This window comes from Heterodontus francisci, chromosome 33 (genome assembly GCF_036365525.1).
Source record: "Heterodontus francisci isolate sHetFra1 chromosome 33, sHetFra1.hap1, whole genome shotgun sequence".
Classification (NCBI taxonomy): Eukaryota; Metazoa; Chordata; class Chondrichthyes; order Heterodontiformes; family Heterodontidae; genus Heterodontus; species Heterodontus francisci.
This window is the reverse complement of record NC_090403.1, coordinates 34,858,643-34,881,483: the sequence shown is the minus strand read 5'-3', so window position 1 is coordinate 34,881,483 and position 22,841 is coordinate 34,858,643. Positions and strand designations below refer to the sequence as shown.

Sequence of the window (22,841 nt, the reverse complement as noted above, 5' to 3'; positions counted from 1 at the left end):
TGTGTTGAAATGTAGCATTGTATGTCTCAGTTTAATATAGGATGCTATATTTAGCTTCCTTTGAGCCATCTGTATTCATACATGTATTCATACAATGCTATTAATTGGGAAAATAGTCTGCCTTTAACAACCTCAGAAAGTTGTTACATTGGTTGAAATTAACTGTAGCACAGAGTTGTAGCTTAATGATTATTTTTCCAATCATACGTTAAACAAATACGGCTGTTAGATTACCACAGATGGTACAATTAATTAGTTTCAGTCTCTGTAAATATCAATTGCCCTAGTATTGTATTGTTCACACTTCACCTTGGCCACTGATTCCACAGGAAAATAAATTGAATCGCAGAACTTGATCAGCAAAACAGTGGTAAAAATTCTATAATCCCATGGAATGAAAAGTGGAATTTGACTTATACAAGCTGTAAACAGACCAACTTGTGGAATATGAACAGCTAGAGATAAGCTGTGATAACCTGATGTAACACAGCATCACTCAGTTCAGAATTAAAACCTTGCTGCCTTAATTGTATTTGCCTTAATATAGCAAATTTCAGCATTTGTTTTAAGGATTACATGACAGGTTGACTTTTCAGTTTGTATAGTGGCAGAGCAGATAGCAATCAAATTCTCTCTGTTTAAATCCCGTGTATTAATAGGTAGGGTCACAAATTCTGGACTCCAGAAGCAGTTGGATCAAATGTGAACCTGTGAGCTAGTTTACTGTCCCTTTTTATCAGGAATAAATAGTGAATATTTATCCCTAGGTCAGACTCCATCCCTCTTCCTGGTCACTGAAGCTGAACCAGACCATTCACAATCTTGGCATCCTATTTGACCCTGAGATGATTTTCTAGCCACATATCCACTCCATCACCAAGAGCAACTACTTCCATCTCCATAACATCGTCTGTCTCTGCTTCGTCTCAGCTCACCTGCTGCTGAAACCCTCATTCATGCCTCACCGCGTGACTTGATTATTCCAAAGATTTCCTAGCCAGTCTCACACTTTCCATAAACTCCGTAAACCTGATCTCATCCAAAACCCTGCTGCCTGTATCCTAACTCGCACTAAGTCCCATTCACCCGTGAACCCTGTACTCACTGAACTACATTGGCTCACAGTCCAGCAATGCCTTGATTTTAAAATTCTCAGCCTTGTTTTCAAATCCCTTCATGGCCTTGCCTCTCCCCATCTCTGTTATCTTCTCTAGCCCAATAACCCTCCAAGGTATCTGCACTCTGCCAATTTTGGCCTCTTGTGCATCCCCAAATTTAATCGCTCCACCATTGGCAGCTGTGTCTTCAGTTGCCTGAGCCCTGAGCTTTGGAATTCCCTCCCTGAACATCTTCACCTCTCTACCTCTCTCCTTTAAAAATTTTGGTTACCTGTTCTAATATGTGGCTCGGTGTCAAATTTTATTTGCCAACACTTCTCTGAACTGCCTTGGAATGCTTTACTATGTTAAAGGTGCTATATAAATGTAAATTGTTGTTGTCGGGTAGTAACAGTGAAAATTATTTTTTTTAAAAATTCATTCATGGGTTGTAGGCGTCACTGGCCAGGCCAGCATTTATTGCCAATCCCTAATTGCCCTTGAGAAGGTGGTGGTTAGCTGCCTTCTTGAACCGCTGCAGTCCATTTGGGGTAGGTATACCCACAGTGCTGTAAGGAAGGGAGTTCCAGGATTTTGACCCAGCAACAGTGAAGGAACGGCAATATAATTCCAAGTTAGGATGGTGTGTGACTTGGAGGGGAACTTGCAGATGGTGGTGTTCCCATGTATTTGCTGCCCTTGTCCTTCTAGTTGATAGAGGTCACGGGTTTGGAAGATGCTGTCTAAGGAGCCTTGGTGCATTGCTGCAGTGCATCTTGTCGATGGTACACACTGCTGCCACTGTGCGTCGATGGTAGAGGGAGTGAATGTTTGTAGATGGGGTGCCAATCAAGCGGGCTGCTTTGTCCTGGATGGTGTCGAGCTTCTTGAATGTTGTTGGAGCTGCACCCATCCAGGCAAGTGTAGAGTATTCCATCACACTCCTGACTTGTGCCTTGTAGATGGTGGACAGGCTTTGGGGAGTCAGGAGGTGAGTTACTCGCCACAGGATTCCTAGCCTCTGACCTGCTCTTGTAACCACAGTATTTATATGGCTACTCCAGTTCATTTTCTGGTCAATGGTCGCCCCTAGGATGTTGATAGTGGGAGATTCAGCGATGGTAATGCCGTTGAATGTCAAGGAGAAATGGTTAGATTCTCTCTTGTTGGAGATGGTCATTGCCTGGCACTTGTGTGGCGCAAATGTTACTTGCCACTTATCAGCCCAAGCCTGGATATTGTTCAGGTCTTGCTGCATTTCTACACGGACTGCTTCAGTATCTGAGGAGTCACGAATGGTGCTGAACATTGTGCAATCATCAGCAAACATCTCCACTTCTGACCTTATGATTGAAGGAAGGTCATTGATGAAGCAGCTGAAGATGGTTGGGCCTAGGACACTACCCTGAGGAACTCCTGCAGTGATGTCCTGGAGCTCAGATGATTGACCTCCAACAACCACAACCATCTTCCTTTGCGCTAGGTATGACTCCAGTCAGCGGAGGGGTCTCCCCCTGATTCCCATTGACCTCAGTTTTGCTAGGGCTCCTTGATGCCATACTCGGTCAAATGCTGCCTTGGTGTCAAGGGCAGTCACTCTCACCTCACCTCTTGAGTTCATCTCTTTTGTCCATGTTTGAACCAAGGCTGTAATGAGGTCAGGAGCTGAGTGGCCCTGGCGGAACCCAAACTGAGCATCACTGAGCAGGTTATTGCTGAGCAGGTTATTGCTAAGCAAGTGCCGCTTGATGGCACTGTTGATGACACCTTCCATCACTTTACTGATGATTGAGAGTAGGCTGATGGGGCGGTAATTGGCTGGGTTGGACTTGTCCTGCTTTTTGTGTACAGGACATACCTGGGCAATTTTCCACATTGCAGGGTAGATGCCCGTGTTGTAGCTGTACTGGAACAATTTGGCTAGGGGCGCGGCAAGTTCTGGAGCATAGGTCTTCAGTACTATTGCCGGAATGTTGTCAGGGCCCATTGCTTTTGCAGTATCCAGTGCCTTCAGTCGTTTCTTGATGTCACACGGAGTGAATCGAATTGGCTGAAGTCTGGCATCTGTGATGCTGGGGACTTCAGGAGGAGGCCGAGATGGATCATCAACTCGGCACTTCTGGCTGAAGATTGTTGCAAATGCTTCAGCCTTATCTTTCACACTGATGTGCTGGGCTCTCCCATCATTGAGGATGGGGATATTTGTGGAGCCACCTCCTCCAGTTAGTTGTTTAATTGTCCACCACCATTCACGGCTGGATGTGGCAGGACTGCAGAGCTTAGATCTGATCCATTGGTTATGGGATCGCTTAGAGAGCTATCGCATGCTGCTTACGCAGTTTGGCATGCAAGTAGTCCTGTGTTGTAGCTTTACCAGGTTGACACCTCATTTTGAGGTATGCCTGGTGCTGCTCCTGGCATGCCCTCCTGCACTCTTCATTGAACCAGGGTTGGTCTCCTGGCTTGATGGTAATGGTAGAGTGGGGGATTTGCCGGGCCATGAGGTTACAGATTGTGGTTGAGTACAATTCTGCTGCTGCTGATGGCCCACAGCGCCTCATGGATGCCCAGTTTTGCATTGCTAGATCTGTTCAAAATCTATCCCATTTAGCACAGTAATAGTGCCACACAACACGATCTGGATAATATCTGGATAATAAATCAAGATGGATAGAAAGGCTTTCCGCATCTGTATCTACTAATCTTGGCGAACAGAACGAATTAACATACTATCATGGGAAGATTTAATATTTTCATAGCAGCTTTAACTTTGGAATGTTGATATCCTCTTGCTTTGATGGCCTTTCTGTTTGATGTGATTAGCTTATCATATAGCAATGGTGGACTCTTAATATTTATTCATTGTTCCCCAAAAGGAGTATGAAAATTCCTTCCAGGAACAGTAAATTCCTGTAAAATATCAAAATCTAAATTCAGATTGATATACCAAATTGGATTTGGAATGCCACCTGCTGGTCCATTTAGATAAATGCAACCTAACTTTTTTGACAATGGACATGATTTAACTAAAGAGAAGCTGACATATGGAAAGTTAGTTAAGGAGTATAAATCCAAATGTTAGCTCAGTTGATTTAATTTACAATCAATAAAAGTAAAATCTGTTTGTGAGAGTCTGCTGTGCACCAGTTGGCTGCACATTTCCTACATTAGAACAGTGACTGCAATTCAAAAGTATCTCATTGATTGTAAAGCATTTCGGGACATCCTAAGGTTGTATGCTACTCAAATGCCAGTCTTGTATGAAACACCATTCACACATGGTTTATTGCCTTGATTCTGTACACAGGAGAGATGTTCAAACTTATAACTTTGGTGGAAAGGAAGGAAAATTGGGATACAAACCAACCTGTTTAATTTTGTGCATTTCCCAACAGACAGATACAGGTTTCATTGGCAAATTCTTGGTAGCAAGTAACCTACCATCATCCCAGCAGAGGACTCTTGCATGAGAAAAATGGTACGGCAAGTTGAATTTTTTTTAAAGCAGCACCGAGTCATACAAGTATAAATCCCTAAAGATACAATGAACTTAAGGGTGCAGCTGTGCTGTCACTTTCACATTGATGGAAAACAGTTTTGCACATCAATGCTAAAGGGTCAGTTACCTCCTGAAACTATAGACTGTACTCAAGCTTTCCTGGAACTATTTCACAAAGGCATGTTTCCCAGTGAGTGCAATATAACTCATGTCTGTGGCTGCACCTTTACTGCTGCTTCTGCTTTGATATATAGTGGTTTTGAAAGCACATCATTGCAAACGTGGAAGTGTAACTCAGAAGACTACCAAGCATATTAAAGTGACTTTTGCATTAGCCTTACAGAAACACTTGTGTTGTTGGTTCCTGACACATGGGTCTTGCACACAAAGTAAACTTGCTGGATTTGTTAAAAATTCTTTATTGAGATATGGGCATCGCTGGCAAGGCCAGAATTTTATTGTCCATCCTTATTTTCCTAAGGGAAGTTGGTGGTGGGCTGAGGTGAAACATCCACCACCCTCTGCGTGCATACACACACACAACTGAAGGCACTATTAGACCGGATTTATAATTCTCAAAACTTGCAAATAAATCCAATCAAATACTGTGTCCAGTTTTGAGTTTGGTCAACCTCCAGACTAATTTGCATATGATAAATAATCTAGTATTTATAACTGCTTTATCGGAAATAAATCTCAACTCCATGACCATCTCGTAAGATAAAAAGCATAGCTATCAACTGAAAGTGGCCAATAAATCAAAGAATGTTTTCTAACTCACATTTTACACAATTTTAAATCTATTCAATTGGAACATTGAACTAATATGCAATGAAGGAAAATGCAGTCAATGTCAAAATGAACATAAGCCCAACAACTGTTTTACATAAAATATTAAAAATCTTGCATTTGGTGTGCAATTCTTGTACAGGTGAGGTACCAGGCGTTTGGAGGTCTGCGAATGTTGTATCATTGTTTAAAAAGGGTGCAAGGGATAGGCCAAATAATTATAGGCTGGTCAGTCTGACCTCGGTGGTGGGTAAATTGTTAGAATCAATTCTGAGGGGCAGGATGAACTGCCACTTAGAAAGGCGGGGATTAATCAGGGATAGTCAACATGGATTTGTTAGGGGAAGGTCATGTCTTACTGACTTAATTGAGCTTTTTGAGGAAGTAACAAGGATGATTGATGAGGGTAGTGCAGTAGATGTGGTCTACGTGGATTTTAGTAAGGCATTTGACAAGGTCCCACATGGCAGACTGGTCAGCAAAATGAAAGCCTATGGGATACAGGTGAATGCGGCAGGTTGGATTCAGAATTGGCTTAGGGACAGGAAACAAAGGGTAGTAGTCGATAAATGCTTTTATGAATGGAAAGCTGTTTCCAGTGGCATTCCACAGGGCTCTGTTTTGGATTCCTTGCTGTTTGTGGTATATATTAATAATTTGGACTTAAATGTGGGAGGCATGATTGGGAAATTTGCTGATGACACAAAAATTGGCCGTGTAGTAGATAGTGAAGAGGATAGCTGTAGACTGCAGCATATCATCAATGGTTTGGTTGAGTGGGTGGGAAAGTGGCAAATGGAATTCAATCCATATAAGTGTGAGGTAATGCATTTGGGGAGGGCAAATAAAGTGAGGGAATATGCAATAAATGGAAGGATATTGAGAGGGGAAGAAGTGGTGAGAGACCTTGGAATGCATGTCCACAGGTCCCTGCAGGTGGCAGGACAGGTAGATAGAGTGGCGAAGGCAGCATATAGAATGCTTTCCTTTATTGGCCGAGGTACAGAATACAAAAGCAGGGATGTAATGCTGGAACTGTATAAAATGCTGGTTTGGCCACAGCTGGAGTATTGCGTACAGTTCTGGTCACCACATTACAGGAAGGACAGAATTGTTCTGGAGAGAGTACAGAGGAGACTTACAAGAATGTTGCCAGGGCTTGAAAGTTGCAGCTGTGAGGAAAGATTGGATAGGCTGGGGTTGTTTTCCTTAGAACATTGCTCCTTTACCCGATTGAGCTACTTAGTTTCCAAGAAGTACATGGCCTCCAAATTCTTTGTACAGGAAGTTTCCATTCTAAATACCGGTGTCCACTCTCACGCTGTAATTCCACATTTCTGCAGTAACCATGTTGCCTCGCTTTTACATTTGCCTGGAACGTATTTCTCAAAGTGCTTTTAAGTATATGCGTATAAAACATAACTGTTTATTAAAAATGCTGTAAATATATATGTGTAAGTTATAAATGGGAACTGAATCTTTTCGTGCCTGGTCTAGTTCCTCCTCTGATCCCCTCAGCTGCCCTTTTGCAATTGTCTCATCTGGAGTAATAAACATAGCAAAACAGATAAGGAGTGCGTGACTCAAATACCATTTGTCAAACACCTGAGTGCTGTGTGGATGTGATTAAAGAGTAAACAAATAAATTATGAGTCAGTCCGGAACTCCTCGCGTGGTCCAGTCGCTGGGCGCTGAAATATTACAAGTCAAAGAGTCTTCGGGAATTTGGACAAGTTGAAAGTGACCAGGTGCGTAAACGAAGGGAAACCAGTCAACATTCAGCAGCCACTTGAGTCAGGAAAGCGGACAAAGAGTGGGGAGGGGGTTCTTTGAGAAATGTGTGCAATTATAGCCGGAGATCGCGAATTAAACTCAGGAGGGGAAAAAAAAACACTAGGCAAGCGGTGCCGGCAACGTGAAGACAGGTCCCTGTCTGAATAGCCCATTGTTAAAAGGTGAGTATTGACTGGGCCGATCAGATTAATTTGGGAAACCAGTTAAATGAAGAAAATTCAACCGTTTTCACTCGAGAATAAGTTTGTATTTACTGAAAAAAACCTAACCATGGATTTTAAAAAAAAAGACAATTTGTAAGGCGATAATATGATGTAACATATCTGGTCTGTCCCAGTGTAAAGTAGCTATTTAGACCTTTTCTAACCTACTTCTCGCTGTTAACGCTTAACAGCTGTTGTTTGGGTTTTTTCGATCACTATTTCTATTTATTCTAACCCATGTCTGCCAATCCCCTTCTATATCATAATATGGAAATATACTGACTGGCGGTTTGTTCCACGCGTTCTTCTGTGGGAAGCAGTTTCAGCCGTTTAAATAAAACGACACTTCAGTCAATCCTCACCTTTTAACAATGGGCTATTCAGGCACTTTTGTTCTTGGTCTATTGGTTGTTAATGGACCAGGACGGGCGAAAGGGAAGTGATCAGTGGGGTGTTCGGCAGCTGAAGGAAATCCCATTTATAAGCACAACAGAATTAATTTGGAGGGAGGGGGAGAAGAGAGAACTCCTGTCTGGAGCTAAAATTATTTTTAATAGGTTGCTCTTCAATGGAGATGAATGTACCCTGCTTCATTCAGTGAAGACATAAAGAGGGAGCCCACCTCCCACTCAGTCCGCTGTCTTGTTATTTTATTCACTGCAAAAAACGCTTGTTAAAATTGATAAACAAGAAGACTGAATGTTGGAAATCTGAAAATTCACAGATCAGACAACACCCGAAATGAAAATAAAATGCTTGGATTTAAATAACACCTTTCACTTCCTCGGGCATTCCAGATCATTCCACGGCAACCATTCTGTCTTTGAAATAAAAACAAAGTGCTGGAAATACACTGTCGGTCTTGCAGCTTCTGTGGCGAGAAAAACAGTTAACGTTTCAGGTCTGTGAACTTTCATCATCGATCTCCTCAGGTACTGTCCACCCTCCTTTCAAATAGGCACAAAAATCTAGGCCGACACTCCAGTGCAGTACTGAAGCACTAAAATAAAAGCAAAATACTGCGGATGCTGGAAATCTGAAATAAAAACAAAGTGCTGAAAATACTCAGCAAGTCTGACAGCATCTGTGGAGAGAGAAGCAGAGTTAATGTTTCAGGTCAGCGACCTTTCATCAGAAAGTTCTATTATTCCGGTACTGAAGCACTGTCCGAGGTGCTGCCTTTTGGATAAGATGCTCCAACTGAGGCCCTGTCTGCCCCCTCAAGTGGACTTATTTAGACTATTTACACTGAGATATGTAGTGCACTCATCTAAACTGCACGTGATTCATGTAACTAGAATTTTGAAGTGTGAACAAAGGCTTAAAGCTGGGCCAGAGCAGTGAAACAATAATGCTCCAACATCTTGTGTCATCCAGTTTCCTACATCTAGGCTGTTTACCCAACGTTTTTGCAAACCAAGTTATAGCTGCTCACATTGAAAGATTATCACAGAATTGTTTTAAACAAAAGTTGTTTCCTAAAAATAGTGTTTGACATTGTGAATGTCAAAGTTGTAAGTTGATCATTTATTAACATTCTTTGCCTAGTGATTTAAGATATTTTCAGGGAGAAGGCAGAAAGGAGAGTGGAACATTCTTTGCTCTTTTCCAATCAACAAGGACACTTCTCATCATCACACTCATTTTGTCACCCAAAAACAAAAGAGCAGAAACAGCACTGAAATAAAAATAAGCTTGCCAAGGTATAAGCTATTTGAAGAAGACCAGATAAACAAGCAAGACAGAGAAATTTGTCTGTTGCACATCAGGAAGAAGTGAAAGAACAGGAAATGAAGAGTCTTACAAGATCATCGAAATGGTTAAAACCAGGTAAAAATTGGATGGCATTAACATGGACAGAAACATTTATAAATGGAAGCCATAAATGCAAATGGTATTATTTGATAATGAACAGGTAATGAGATTCTGATGTTTGGTGTGCTGCACCTTGGATAATTATTTAACTTAATTTACCTTCACTGTTACACTCCCTCCCCTCCACCGCCCCCCCACACCCAAGAAAACAATATTACAACAAAACAACTTGCAGTACACAGCAACATAGTAAAACGTTCCAAGTCCCTTTACAGGACCATTATCAAACAACATTTTACACCAAGCCACATAAAAGCTTTGTCAAAGAGGTAAGTTTTAAAGGAGGGCAGAAAGGTTTAGGGTGGGAATGCCAGAGCTTAATTGTCATCAAGTCATGTACTGGCCTTGGGTGAAAAAGGAAAAGGGCACGTGGGCACCATTCCAGTTTCCAAAGGACCAGCATTCATTGGGGTATTTGGTATACATTGGCCACACATCTTCTGTTCCACTGAAACAAAAAGCACAAGGCAGAATATTGGCATAAGTATGTGTGTGGGTAAAATTGGCAAACTTCCTCATGATCACTGTCCAGCAGCTCATTGTGGAAAAAAGATTATGAAGTTACAAAATATTTACAGCACAGAAATGGGCCATTCAGCCCAACAGGACTGTGCTGATGTTTATTGCTCCACACAAGCCGCCCTTCTTCTATGCCCATCTATACTTCAATTCCTTTCTCCCTTGTGTGTTTATTTAGCCTCCCCTTAAATGCACCTATGCTTTTCACCTCAACAACTCATTGTGGTAGTGAGTTTCACATTCTAACTACTCTCTGGGTAAAAAAAATTCTCTTGAATTCTCTATTGGAATTATTAGTGACTATCTTATATTTATGGCTGCTAGTTCTGGTCTTGTCCGTAGGTGGAAACATTTATCCAAGCAACGCTTTTCTTAACCTTGAAGACAATAATATATATATATATATATATATATATATATATATTTTAATAATCAAAGAATACTTATAATACTACCATGATAACACGCACTGCACTGTACAGTTTGCTGGCTCCATATCTGACAGATTTGGAGTGAAGCAGGGTTGTGTTCTAGCCCTCACTCTGTTTGGCATCTTCTCCATGCTCCTGACCTTCACCTTCCCTGCAGATATGGAAGGAGTGTCTTGCACACTAGGTCAGGTGGCAAACTCTACAACCTTTGAAGACAAAAACATATCACGTCCTGATCCGAGAACTCCTCAACACTAATGATGTTGTGCTAGTCCTTCACATGGAAACTCAGCTACAAAAACTCATGGACTGTCTCTCCCATGCCTGTAACTTGTTCTCCCTGACTATAAGCATCAAGAAAACCATAGTCATGGGACAAGGTGTTGTATCTCCGCCCCTGATCACACGAAGTAACACCCCACTGGAAGTGGTTAGTAAATTCTGTTACCTTGGGTCCACGGTGACAGACAATCTGTCCCTTGATGCAGAGTTCGATACACACATAGGGAAAGCAGCTACCAACTTTGGCCGACTCACGAAACGCTCATGGGATAACATCAAGCTGACCAAGCTCACTGTTTATCAGGCCTGTGGTCTCAGCACCTTGCTGTTTGGCTGTGAAACATGGGCGACTACAGGTACCAGGAAAAGAAACTCAATAATTTCCACCTTCACCAACTGTGGCGCATTATGGGTATATCCTGGCAGGAAAAAAAATTACAAATGAGCAGTCCTCTCAAAGGCAGAGTCCCCAAGTGTGTTGGCACTAATAAAACAGAGGCAGCTTCGGTGGATCAGACACATCCGCAGGATGGAAGACAGTCGCATACTCACTGACCTTCTGTATGGTGAGGTAGCCGGGGCCAGATGACCAGTGGAGCGCCCAAAGCTCCGCTTCAAGGATGCTTGCATGCATGACATGAAGGCCCTAAATATCAACTACTGCACATGAGAGTCACTAGCTGGCGAAAGAGGGACATATATTGTGGACTGGTGTGCACTACCACAACGACCAGTTGCTGCAGCAGCTTGGCAACAGGCACCAAGGTCAAAAACCACAACTCACAGCGTCACTTGGCAGCTTCACATGCAGTATCTCTCAAGGATTGGCTTTCACAGCCATCAGCAAAGGTGCACCAAGAGAAGACACCCCACCTAAATGGATTGTTTGTTGAGTGTCCATCATCTTTCATAGATGGAAAGATGCCAACCAATACTTATAATGCTAGGCCTAATCGACTGGCAGGTACTTTATTAAATTCCCAGTCTGCGAGTTAGCTCTAGAACTGGCTTCCAGAATTTTGCCTCTACAATGGGGAGGAGCAAAGAATCATACAAGGTATCCCCTTCTGATTGCCATCCAGTGGACTCAGATGCAAAGTGTGTAGGCCTCTGCTGAGAACAGAATCAGCCTTTTCTGTGATACTCTATAAGGCCAGTTAGCCTTCTGACACTTATTGTCTGGGGTCACATGAAGCATAACCAGGGGCACAATTCTCTTCTTGGTAAAGGAACACCTAATGATCCAACCCAGACGGGCAGCAATGGACAAGTTTTACAACTGCTCTTGTGTTAATACAAAATAGTTTTTGATATATATTAACACAAACTTAATTGCACAACTTAGGAGTCAGGTCAGAAATCTGACTCCTTATCAAACTCAAGGCAAGAGGTATGAAACTATTTCCAGGAAGTGGCATCACTTGGGCTTTGCACTGGTTACAATATAGCATTAGTGTGATGTCAAGTACCTGGTGGTCCATTGCACTTAAATTTGAATGTCTCTAATGTTAGCAGTGACCTAGTGATGTCCTAACATTGAAAGGCAACTGGAGTATGCAAATAAGCCTAGTCAGAACACTTTTGTTACTGGCCAGACTCCAACATAGAACCTTCAGCTTAATTGGTTTACTGACTTTGCATTGCATTGTACAGCTACTAGTTTGACATGGGTAAATATCACCATGAACTTATATTCAAGGGAAATTAGATCTACTCTGACTGAAAGTGCAGGATCTCATTTTTCATATCACCCTTGACCACCACTCCCACCTCTGCAATAATGAGCCATGGTCCTTTGACTTTTAAATTCAATTACAGCATTTAAAAAGCAAACACTTAGGTTTGCAATTGTGTCATTGAGCATGTCATTTCAAAATCTATCTGGTGTATGAGCAAGCAAAGTAAATATCCCAGTCAGGGTTGCTGCGGCATAATTCATTGTTTTTCTCAAATTATGTGTTGATTTGTTTTTGCCTTTCTCAGAACACAATGGCAGTCCCAAGGTCTGTGAGCTCCTTTATCAACTTTATCGTTGGGATTGTGATAGGAGTTTTCATCTGTACTTATTTTGTTAGCAAGGCCACATTATACATTCAACATAACATGCAGACTAATCACAACCATCGCACCTTCCATCATTACAGTTCCCTTGTGAAAGGAATGATGAATTTTAGTTCAAGTAAGTAACTAATCCTTTACTTATGACTGAAACTGATAAGTGGCATCATTTTAACTGTTCATTTTATCTCCTTTAGTTTGCAAAGCTTGCTGTGCTTCTAATTTTTTAAAATCTCTTTTATGTTTTGAGCATTTATGTCATTCTTCCATAGCCGGTGCTTTCTTTCTCACATTTGCAAAGTCTTCCTCAATTGGGAGATTGTGGCACACTACCTTGGCACTGTGGGATCTGCAAGTGCCTTTTCTGGTTGAATCCATAAAAGGCTGGTTGTTCAGTTGTGTACTTTCACTCCCTCTTTTGACCAATACTCGTGCAACACTCTATGAACCAACCAAGATTACTAACTCTGAGAAAAATCCATGTGCATTTTGTCATGGTTCCAGTTGAGGTATCATTAAATGCTGCACTAGTGCATTAGTACAGTGCAAAGTATTTCACATTTGCACAAGCCTGAGTCACTATTGGGCCCCAGTCAGCTCACTTAATTTCAGTCAGAAAAGCAGGATAAAGCAGCTCAGCAGTAAAGATCTATCAATTCCCTAGAACTAACTGATGGTACATTTAAATGCACAGAGCTTGAATTCACAATGCACGGGCTAATGTGTGCACTTGAAGTTTAAGATAAAGAACTTCCTGGGTGGTTGAGTCAGTAATTGGAGCACGTGGTGTGTTCTGTATCCACTCGGGCAGTGCAGGGGGATGCCTCTTGGCATCATGGGGGCATAAGAGGAGGGGGCAAGACTTCCAGCCACAATTAGGAGGCCACCTGAGGGGAAAGAAGGCAGCAGCTGTCAATGGGCACGTGGCACTCAGATTTCAGGGGTTATAGACCAGGAAGGTTGCAGGCTCAGTCTGTTCATAGCCAGGGTAGCAGAGGTGATACTGCAGTTACCCTTTTGAACCGCAGACTAACGAGAGGAACAATTGGCCAGAGTACCTGCTCCTGATTGCTGGCAGGGGACAGCCACTGTAAAGTGCGTAGGTTCATTGAGGACAGCACTGGACATGGCTGTGATGTGCCAACAGAGGAATCGCTGCTGACATTCATTGTCCAGGCTTCTAAATGAATAGTGGTCATTTAAACATTGTACTGCAAGAATCCACAGAGACATATCCCACAAAAAATCTGCTCCTTCAGGATTTTCTCAAGGGAACTAAAAGGTGTTTCACAAAAGATGTGTACAAAAGATTTAGAAGTCTGCTGATGTGAGCTCAATATACTTGTGCATTTTGAGTGGAATGCACAATTACCACAAACACGATAACCCCTGACTAGCAATGCTGTATACTGGTTATTTGATTCTTTTGCTCACACTACAACAGTCATGTCAAATAATGGCCGTCATTATGTTTGAAGTGAGCACATGCCATAATGCAAAATCTTTGTTTTCAGTTTGGATGTGGTGATGGTGTTGCAATCTGTTTTTATCATTGACAGAACGTGATCACTCTGTAGCGGATGATTTGTACAAAAAAGTGCGCATCCTTTGTTGGGTGATGACCGCGCCGAGAAACCTAGAAACAAAAGCTAAACATGTCAAAGCCACCTGGGGCAAGCGCTGTAGCATTTTGCTGTTCATGAGCTCAGAAAGCAATGCGGATTTCCCTACCATTGGCCTGGAAACGAAAGAGGGCAGAAAGCAGCTGTACTGGAAAACGATTAAAGCCTTCCATTATGTGCACGAGCACCACATCAACGAGGCTGACTGGTTTCTGAAGGCCGATGATGACACCTATGTCGTCATCGACAATCTCAGATTGCTGCTTTCAAAGTACAACCCTGATGAGCCTTTATACATGGGCAGACGCTTTAAAATGTTCCTTAAACAGGGTTACATGAGCGGTGGAGCTGGATATGTTTTGAGCAAAACAGCACTGAAAAGGTATGTGGCAGCCTTTAGAGATAAGACCTGCAATCATACTTCCCACGTTGAGGATCTAGCACTGGGAAAATGTATGGAAATACTTGGAATTACACCCGGAGATTCCAGAGATGATCACTTAAGAGAGACATTTTTGCCTCTTAGTCTGCTGAGTCATTTGATAAAACGTCGTCCGGACACCAGCTTCTGGTACTGGAAATTCAGCTACTACAAAACTACAAACGTAAGTTTGTTACTTATTATACATTGTATATAATCAACAGCAACCTGTGCTTAATATAGGGAAGCATCAGGCCAAATGAGCATAGAGGACATCACAGCCAAGCCCAATCTGTACTCTGCCAATGTCCAGTTGGAGTCACTATGCAACAATCAGGAGCTTGGGCCCTGAATGAATTTCCCCTCCCTAACCGAAAGACTCTACAGTCATTTATACCACCCATGCCACTATCCTGGGTGAGATCAATGGGCTGAGTGCAAACTTGGGTTGACTATGAGGCCTTCCTTCTTTCAGAGATAAATATCCATGTCTGACATTTCTGGGGCTGGATTTGGGATTGAGAGGAATATTGTTAGAACAAAGGAGGCATCCAGCAGAGATTTGGTTGGAATCCAGTTTTGCGGAACCTTCAGTCTTTTTTTTTTCACATTATAAAATTCTGCTGGAAGTGGGCACTTGTGGACACCCTGCCCCCACCCCCACCCTGCTGTCCTAATGTGACCCGGAAAGGCAGAGCTGGCAGGCTGACACCAGCCATTCCTGGCAGAAGTAGATCCCAGACCCTTTTTAAATATTGGTTGCCCCCTGGTGAATTTGAATTGAGGGCTCTCCAACCTTTCTCTTTAATTTATCCGGCTGGTTTGTCAAGGTGCTGCATTGAAAATCTTCCTCTGCTTGCAACGCCATTACACCATTTGGGTGCCTGCCTGCCCAAAATACTTCAATTGGCCTGACCTCAAGGTTTTGAACTGGGTCAGGGATGTGGGCAGTGGGCTGACGGGAAATTCCGCTCCATCCAATGGTTATACCACTCCCCAAGAATTTCTGGCCTGCCAGTCTTCTGTCAAACAAGGCAGCTGGCTTGACCTTGTTTATGAAATGTGCTACATTCCTTGTGAAATACAGCCAGATTTGTGTGGCATTGAGATCCTAACTTGGGTGGCTGCAGAATTCAAAAGAAAGAGTAAAGAATCATTTTCAACTATCCTGGTGCTATTGTTACACTTTTGAATTATTACAGTCAATCAGAAGGCTGAAAAGTGGCCGGCACTGTGATTGTATGTGAACACATGATTCTAGTGCCTAAACATAGTTTATGGAGTGTTTTGGGGGACTGGAACAGTGTGTGGAGATCTGAGCGTTTATCAATTGTATCTGTCAGAGACAAAGAATGGATGTGTTTCTTAATGACATTGCCGGGGAGAAATTCTTTTTACAGCATAACAATTGTTGGATTTTACTGCCGAACGGTGCTGCCCTAGATATAAGATGTCGATTCATGGATTTCAGTGATAGTTCTGTTTATCTGTTTACCTCATTTAAAAAAAATCATTAGTGAAACCTTCTAATATCTGTACAGCCTTTGCCAGCCTTGCTTTTAAAAGAATCCACTTATGAAAACAATTCTCCTTCAGTTTTTCTGTCCTTTTGTTCATGCTAATGTTGGTTGTTGGTGATAGGCTCAGAGGCGCTGAGAGGTGACACAGAGCGAGAGTGTGATTCCAACTCTTATGCTCCTCGCAATTATCAGCAAGAGTTTGGGGGTAGCTTTGTTTTGTAGAAAGCAACTAAAATGCTATTGAGTGTTTTGAACTGATTTATCACAGATTTTGAGTTCATGATCCAGCAGAATGAATAACTATTGTCTAGATGTCCAGTCCCTGGAATAACTTAAATGTGAAGTGGTTCCAATATTTCATGTTGAAGGGGCCTTGGTTTAACATCTTATCTGAAAGATGGCACTTCTGACAATGCAGCATTTGTTTTGAAGAATGCAATCGTTTTTCAAATAGAAGAACCCAAGACTTAGGAGCTTGATTTCCCCATTTAGATTATGTAATCAGAAGCTTAAAACTTTACATGGGGACTTTTTCTGATGGGTGACCATTCAATGCCTGTATGATACAAATGAGTTAAACCCCACTTTAAAGTAACACAGCAGAAAATTGATGGAAGTACCTTAAGTGATGGGAGCAAAAAAAAAAGACTTACATTTATGTGGCATCATTTATGATTTCAGGATAACCTAAAGCACTTTACAGTCAACTATGTACTTTCAAAGTGTCATCACTGTTGTAATGTAGGAAATGCAGCAGCCAATTTATGCACAGCAACACCCCACATCTCGCCATGAATTACTGATCAGATAATCAATTTAGTAATGTGGGTTGAGGGATAAATATGGGCCAGGACACCAGGCAGAAATCCACTGGCTGTAATAGTGCCAGTTGATTCTGTCCACCTGACAAGGCAGATGGAACCTTAGTTTAATGTCTTATCTGAAAGATGGCACCTCCAACTGTGTAGCATTCCCTCAGTACTGCACTGGAGTGTCAGCCTACATTTTGTGCTTGTCTCTGGGATGTGAACCCACACTTCAGATGCAGAAACAAGAGTGCTGCCACTGAGCCAGGGCTGACCTACGATTACCCATTGGGAAATTTCCCCTGCTGTGTCAGACTAGGGGCAGTCTCGATTATCCTCCCAGGAAGTGGGGGGCATCCCTCCATTATGACAAATAATGAAGGGTCCATTGCAACTGCAGCTTATTCTACAGAACAAATGCACACAATAATACATGTTGTAGAACAATTGGAGTAGCAACATTACAGACAATGGAACAGGCAGAATCAATGGTGTAATCAGCCTCAATGTTAGCAATTATCATTTTAGCAACAAAATCAAACCCAGTAACAGCTTGAGCTGAGAGTGGAGAGTCTTCCTTTCAGATCTGACCAATCAAATCAGATGGTTAGAACTTTCATTCTGGATATTTGATTGAATAGTTTGTGTTTGAATATCCAGTCCAATTACACACATACTGTCAGGTGGATTGGAGGAGAAACTCTGTGCTACACAGAAAGGGAAACGATGTTTAGGCTGCTTGGAAGCTATGCCCCATGTTCTCCATTGATACCTGTGTTATGCATAGTGCAGGTGTTCATTGACCAAGATAATGGAGATTGGTGTCCATTTTATTTCATGAATATTGATTGGAAGGGAAAATTAAGCTGCTGCATGCTCTCCGAGTCCATGTGGTGATTAGCAAGGTCTACCTCTGCAATTAGGAGGCAGTAGCAGGCTCTTCTCAACTAGTAGAGATAGAAAACCAGAGGGAACATCATGCAGTCCACCTCTTAGTGATGTCCCCATAGAAATGTTTGGAGACTGGGGTGAACAGGTTGCTGTCTGTATGGTTGCACTGTGTGTTTTGGCATGGTTTGAGAAAACGGAAAAGAATCTCTCCTGACCAGCTCATCGAGTTAACTCAGTCAATAGCTGAGCCATACAGGAAATTCCAGGTTCAGCTCCTGTGCAGAGTTGCTTGATCTTAGCCAGATGGTGGTAAGGATGTTTCCATTGGCCTCAGTCCTCATAGGTTAGGGAAGGGAAATTTGGTAAAGGTTCTGTCTCTTGATCACGACCTAGTTACATCTGCCAGTAGCCGTGGCTACAAGAGCAGGTCAGAGGCTAGGAATCCTACGGCGAGTAACTCATCTCCTGATTCCCCAAAGCCTGTCCACCATGCACAAGTCAGGAGTGTGATGGAATATTCTCCACTTGCCTGGATGGGTGCAGCTCCAACAACACTCAAGAAGCTCGACACCATCCAGGACAAAGCAGCCGGCTTGATTGGCACCCCAACTACAAACATTCACTCCCTCCACCACCGACGCACAGTGGCAGCAGTGTGTACCATCTACAAGATGCACTGCAGCAACGCACCAAGGCTCCTTAGACAGCACCTTCCAAACCTGCGACCTTTACCAACTAGAAGGACAAGGACAGCAAATGCATGGGAACACCATCACCCACAAGTTCCCCTCCAAGTCACACACCATCCTGACTTTGAACTATATCACCATTCCTTCACTGTTGCTGGGTCAAAATCCTGGAACTCCCTAACAGCACTGTGGGTGTACCTACCCCACATGGACTGCAGCGGTTCAAGAAGGCAGCTCACCACCACCTTCTCGAAGGCAATTGGGGATGGGAAATAAATGGTGGCCTGGCCAGTGACGCCCACATCACATGAATGAATTTTTTTAAAAAAGCACACGTGCATGTGGACACTAGGTGGGGACATAATGGGATCGGCTGTGATGCACTCGCAATCGAATAAACTATAGACACTCACTGCCAAAACTCTCACATAATGACAACTTACTGAGGTACTGGAGGGAATAGCACTGGTGAAACTGGATTCCAGGAGGGGAGGAGAGAAGAGGGAAAGGGAGAAAATGGTGAACAAAAAAATAATCATTTAAAAAAAAAAAAATGGCTTCCCAAAAAGTCAAGTATTATTATCCTGTAATAAAGCTATGTTAACAAACTGCCATACAGGAGTTTTCACTTGCACTATGTTTAATTTCTAAAATGGTAACAAAACCCACTTTCCCCTCTTGAAGTCCAACACACTTTCTAAAACCATGATGGGTGACATGTCTACAATTGGCTCATGAGAAAGTTTTATTGTAAATCAGGATGAATGATTTGTTTCAAATTAAATATTTTCAATCAAGGATTTTTTTTTGTCAGAACCAAACACTCTTACCTACTGCAAGACAACCTGTAACAGCCAGTTACACATTTACAGCTTATCACTGTCACCTTTGTTCAGTCGGAGAGTTTCAGTTTTGGTTGAGCTAGTCGCCAGGTGTTTGTTGTGTGTCTTGTAATCTCCTGGCGTTTTTCTACCCTTTGCCTCCTGGACTCATTCAGTGGCAGATGGCAGGCGAGGTGTTGTCAGCAAGACAGATGTTAGATATTACACTAAACACATGGATTTGTGAGTAATGCTTTGGATTAGTTTTAAGATATTTTTATGACCCTGGAACGAGAACATCACATGACCCTTGAGCAGCTATAATGAGAGGCACTGCTGTTCTTATCATCTAATTTCTTTGAACCTTTGCCCATTGCAGAATAGAAAAATTTCCAATTCAGATATTTCATCAATGTGTCAAGGTTTTTGATTAAATGGCAGCTGTTGCAGTTTGTAACTGACCCATTCAGACCAAAAGGTCCAAGGTTTGATTGTTGGGCTGTGCTGAATTAGTTGATCTCAGTCAGGGTGCGACAGTTGGTATAAGGAACAACAATTTTCCAGCGATTTGCTGTTGAAAAGTGTACTTTTCTTTGTCTGATGGTATAATGGCTGCGGAGATTAGCCCAGGACCTGTACAGACTAGGAGAGTCCTAGGCTCAATCCCTGGTCCACATGGAGTTATCTGATCTCAGACAGGCCGGTGGTGGTAGGATACAACATGGGCTGCACTTTTACCTCTGCTGTGGGCAGGATTGGAGGACGGCAGGCACGGAATTTCACGCCACCAGCCGGCATGCCAATTCTCTGGCTCCATCCCACCCCCAGGCCATTTTCCCGAAGGCAGGAAGTTGAGAGGGGGGTGGCTGGGTGGCAGAACTACCCGCCCGCAAATGATGGGTAGCCAACTGACCTGCCTAAAGGCCTATTAAAGTCTGTTTTTGGAGGCCGACTGGGATTTTCCAGGCCCCTGCAGGTGGTGAGGGACAGTACATCTCCCTGGAGGCAGCCTCCTGGCAGCAGACCAGTTGGGCCAGTGATCCACGCAGGCTTAGAAGCTGTCACTGCTTCCAAAAGTTGGAGAGAGGACACTTGCATATTGGGGCACCGTTTCCCTCACTTGCCTGCCATGGCATCCAACTGCTACTTTCAAGCTGAAGGTCCTCCTATTGGTCCTCCAGTTTCGAGAGTCCTCCCACTGTCCTTAGTTGGCCAGTTTGAGGAAAATTACAGGTGAGTGACCATTTCTCACACAGTACGGGCTGTAACCCATATGTGCCTGAGGCGCGGCTCAGACGCTCACAGGGAAAACCCTGCCCTTGGGCTCAGCAGGGTAGATCTTCAACTTGCTGTTCGGACATAAAATTGGCACTGCAGATCGACCACTCATTCTAGAAATTGCCCGATTTCCTCCCTTGGGATGAAGACAATGCTGGCAAGGCTGAATTTGTTGTCCATTCTGAATTGGTTCACCAACACCATTTTTTCTCATTCCAGGGTCATAAAAATATCTTAAAACTAACCCAAAACTAACACAAATCCATGTGTTTAGTATAATATCTAACATCTGTCTTGCTGACAACACCTCGCCTGCCATCTGCGACTAAATGAGTCCAGGAGGCAAAGGACAGAAAAACCAAAACAGAAGAATTGGTTACTTATCAAACTGTGTTTGTGAGATCAGCACTTCAGCGTAATTCATTGTACATGAAGCTTTAAGATCTTTCTGAGCGATGTGATGAGGTGCTATATAAATGCAAATTTTTTTTAACGCATGCTAGGATTCACTGACACATGGGGTATTTGACAATTATGTGAAGATTCTTTTCCTCTAGAACATATTAATAGAGCCAATGCCACCTGAGCACAGTGGCAATTAAACAACGATAGGCATACATAAACCTACAGACTAGACTAAGAGGAGTCATACCTGAATCCTTCCATCACTCACGGCGATCCTTTTACTGGTCAATAACCATGAAGCAATAAAATAAAATAGTTCTTGAACCAGCTTAAGTACAGTTGAGTTATTGAAAAGAATTCCATTCTTGATGTTGGGGATATAGACTCTTTGGGCCGCTATGTTCTGTAGTTCAAGACATTATTAATTGTCATGGGGAGAAAATGCAGCCTTTTTTTTTTAAATTAAGAAATCCAGGGTTGAGGCCTACAGGGCATCCTGTAAATTGCACAGGGAAGAATAAGGCTGAGGAAAGTCAAGAATTCTACATGTTAGGGTCATGAGAAATTCTGCATTTGAATTGGGTTTACTTGGTATTGAGGGAAGGTTGTGCTGTGAGCATATTTAAATCTGAATCGTGTCTCCTTAATACTGATAATGCACAAGAATGTAAAGTGGTTATTAGCTCATGTTCCTGTCCCACGTGTAAATTTATTGCTTCTCCTCTTCCTCCCAACACTCACCATCCCCCACCTACCCCCCACCTTCTCCCACCCCCCCCCCCCCCCTAAAAGATGGCTTTTTTACTAGAGCACAATAATATCACATAGTCCAATAAATTTCTTAAATTCTACTTTGAAGATTGAAAAGGCTGCATTTGTTTTAACACAATAGCAGTGACGTGCGTGGTTTAAAAGCTTTGCGAAAGGACTGCATTTCTATGTGTTTGGTGCTAACTCATAGCTTCCTTCTTTCCCCAGGGTCCTGAGTGCTGCTCTGACTTGGCCATTTCCTTTCATTACGTACCTCCCGAGTTGATGTACATTCTGGAGTATTACATTTACCATCTCCGTGCTGTGGGATACAAATACAGAAAAATTACAGATTTCCCAAGCCCATCCAAAACACTAGAACTGGCAAAGGAAGGAAAGGACAAGTGGGGGAGGTAACATGGGAACAAACTACACGGGAATCAAATGTCAGTTTATTCCTGACTTCATTGAAGAAGATGTCCAAACTTATAGCAACAACAGATTGCATTTAGAGAGCACCTTTTAATATAGAAAAACGTCACAAGGCACTTCACAGGAGCATTATCAAGCAAAATTTGACATTGAGCCACATAATGCGATATTGGGGTAGATGGCCAAAAGCTTGGACAAAGAGGTATGTTTTAAGGAGGGGAGAGAGATGTAGGGAGGAAATTCTAGAACTTAGGGCCTAGGCAGCCGAAGACACGGCCACGAATGGTGTAGCGATTTAAAATCAGGGATGCTCAAGAGTCTAATGAACTCTATTTTCTATTATCAGCGTGAATCATCAAGATGATTGACTTTCAAATGGTACAATTACAAACGAGATGTTTCACTGGGCTAGGTTTTGCTCAGAGATTGTATTAACATACAATATTAAAGCACTCCCCCCCCCCCCCCCCCCCCCCCCCCATTCAAGATGTGGAACAGGGTCAAGATCTATTCAAGGCTGAGAATTACAATTCTGTTGGCGACAACTACCTGTTCACCTCCGTATTGAATATCTAGGAGCTCCACCAATCAAGAAAATTGGACAAATTCACATTGAGGTGAAACAGTGTCTGTCACAATGGCTACAAAATGTCGCAGAT

General features: G+C 42.7%; 1 protein-coding gene across 1 annotated transcript; it reads left to right on the top strand.

Annotated features, from left to right (window-relative positions):
* Positions 1-9,076: 9,076 nt before the first annotated feature.
* LOC137347917 (glycoprotein-N-acetylgalactosamine 3-beta-galactosyltransferase 1-like) lies at positions 9,077-22,504 on the top strand. The gene is made up of 4 exons (XM_068012966.1): positions 9,077-9,212; positions 12,473-12,668; positions 14,107-14,774; positions 21,979-22,504. The coding sequence occupies exons 2-4, from the start codon at positions 12,479-12,481 to the stop codon at positions 22,165-22,167; spliced, it is 1,047 nt and encodes a 348-aa protein (XP_067869067.1). The 5' UTR covers positions 9,077-9,212; positions 12,473-12,478; the 3' UTR covers positions 22,168-22,504.
* Positions 22,505-22,841: the final 337 nt, after the last annotated feature.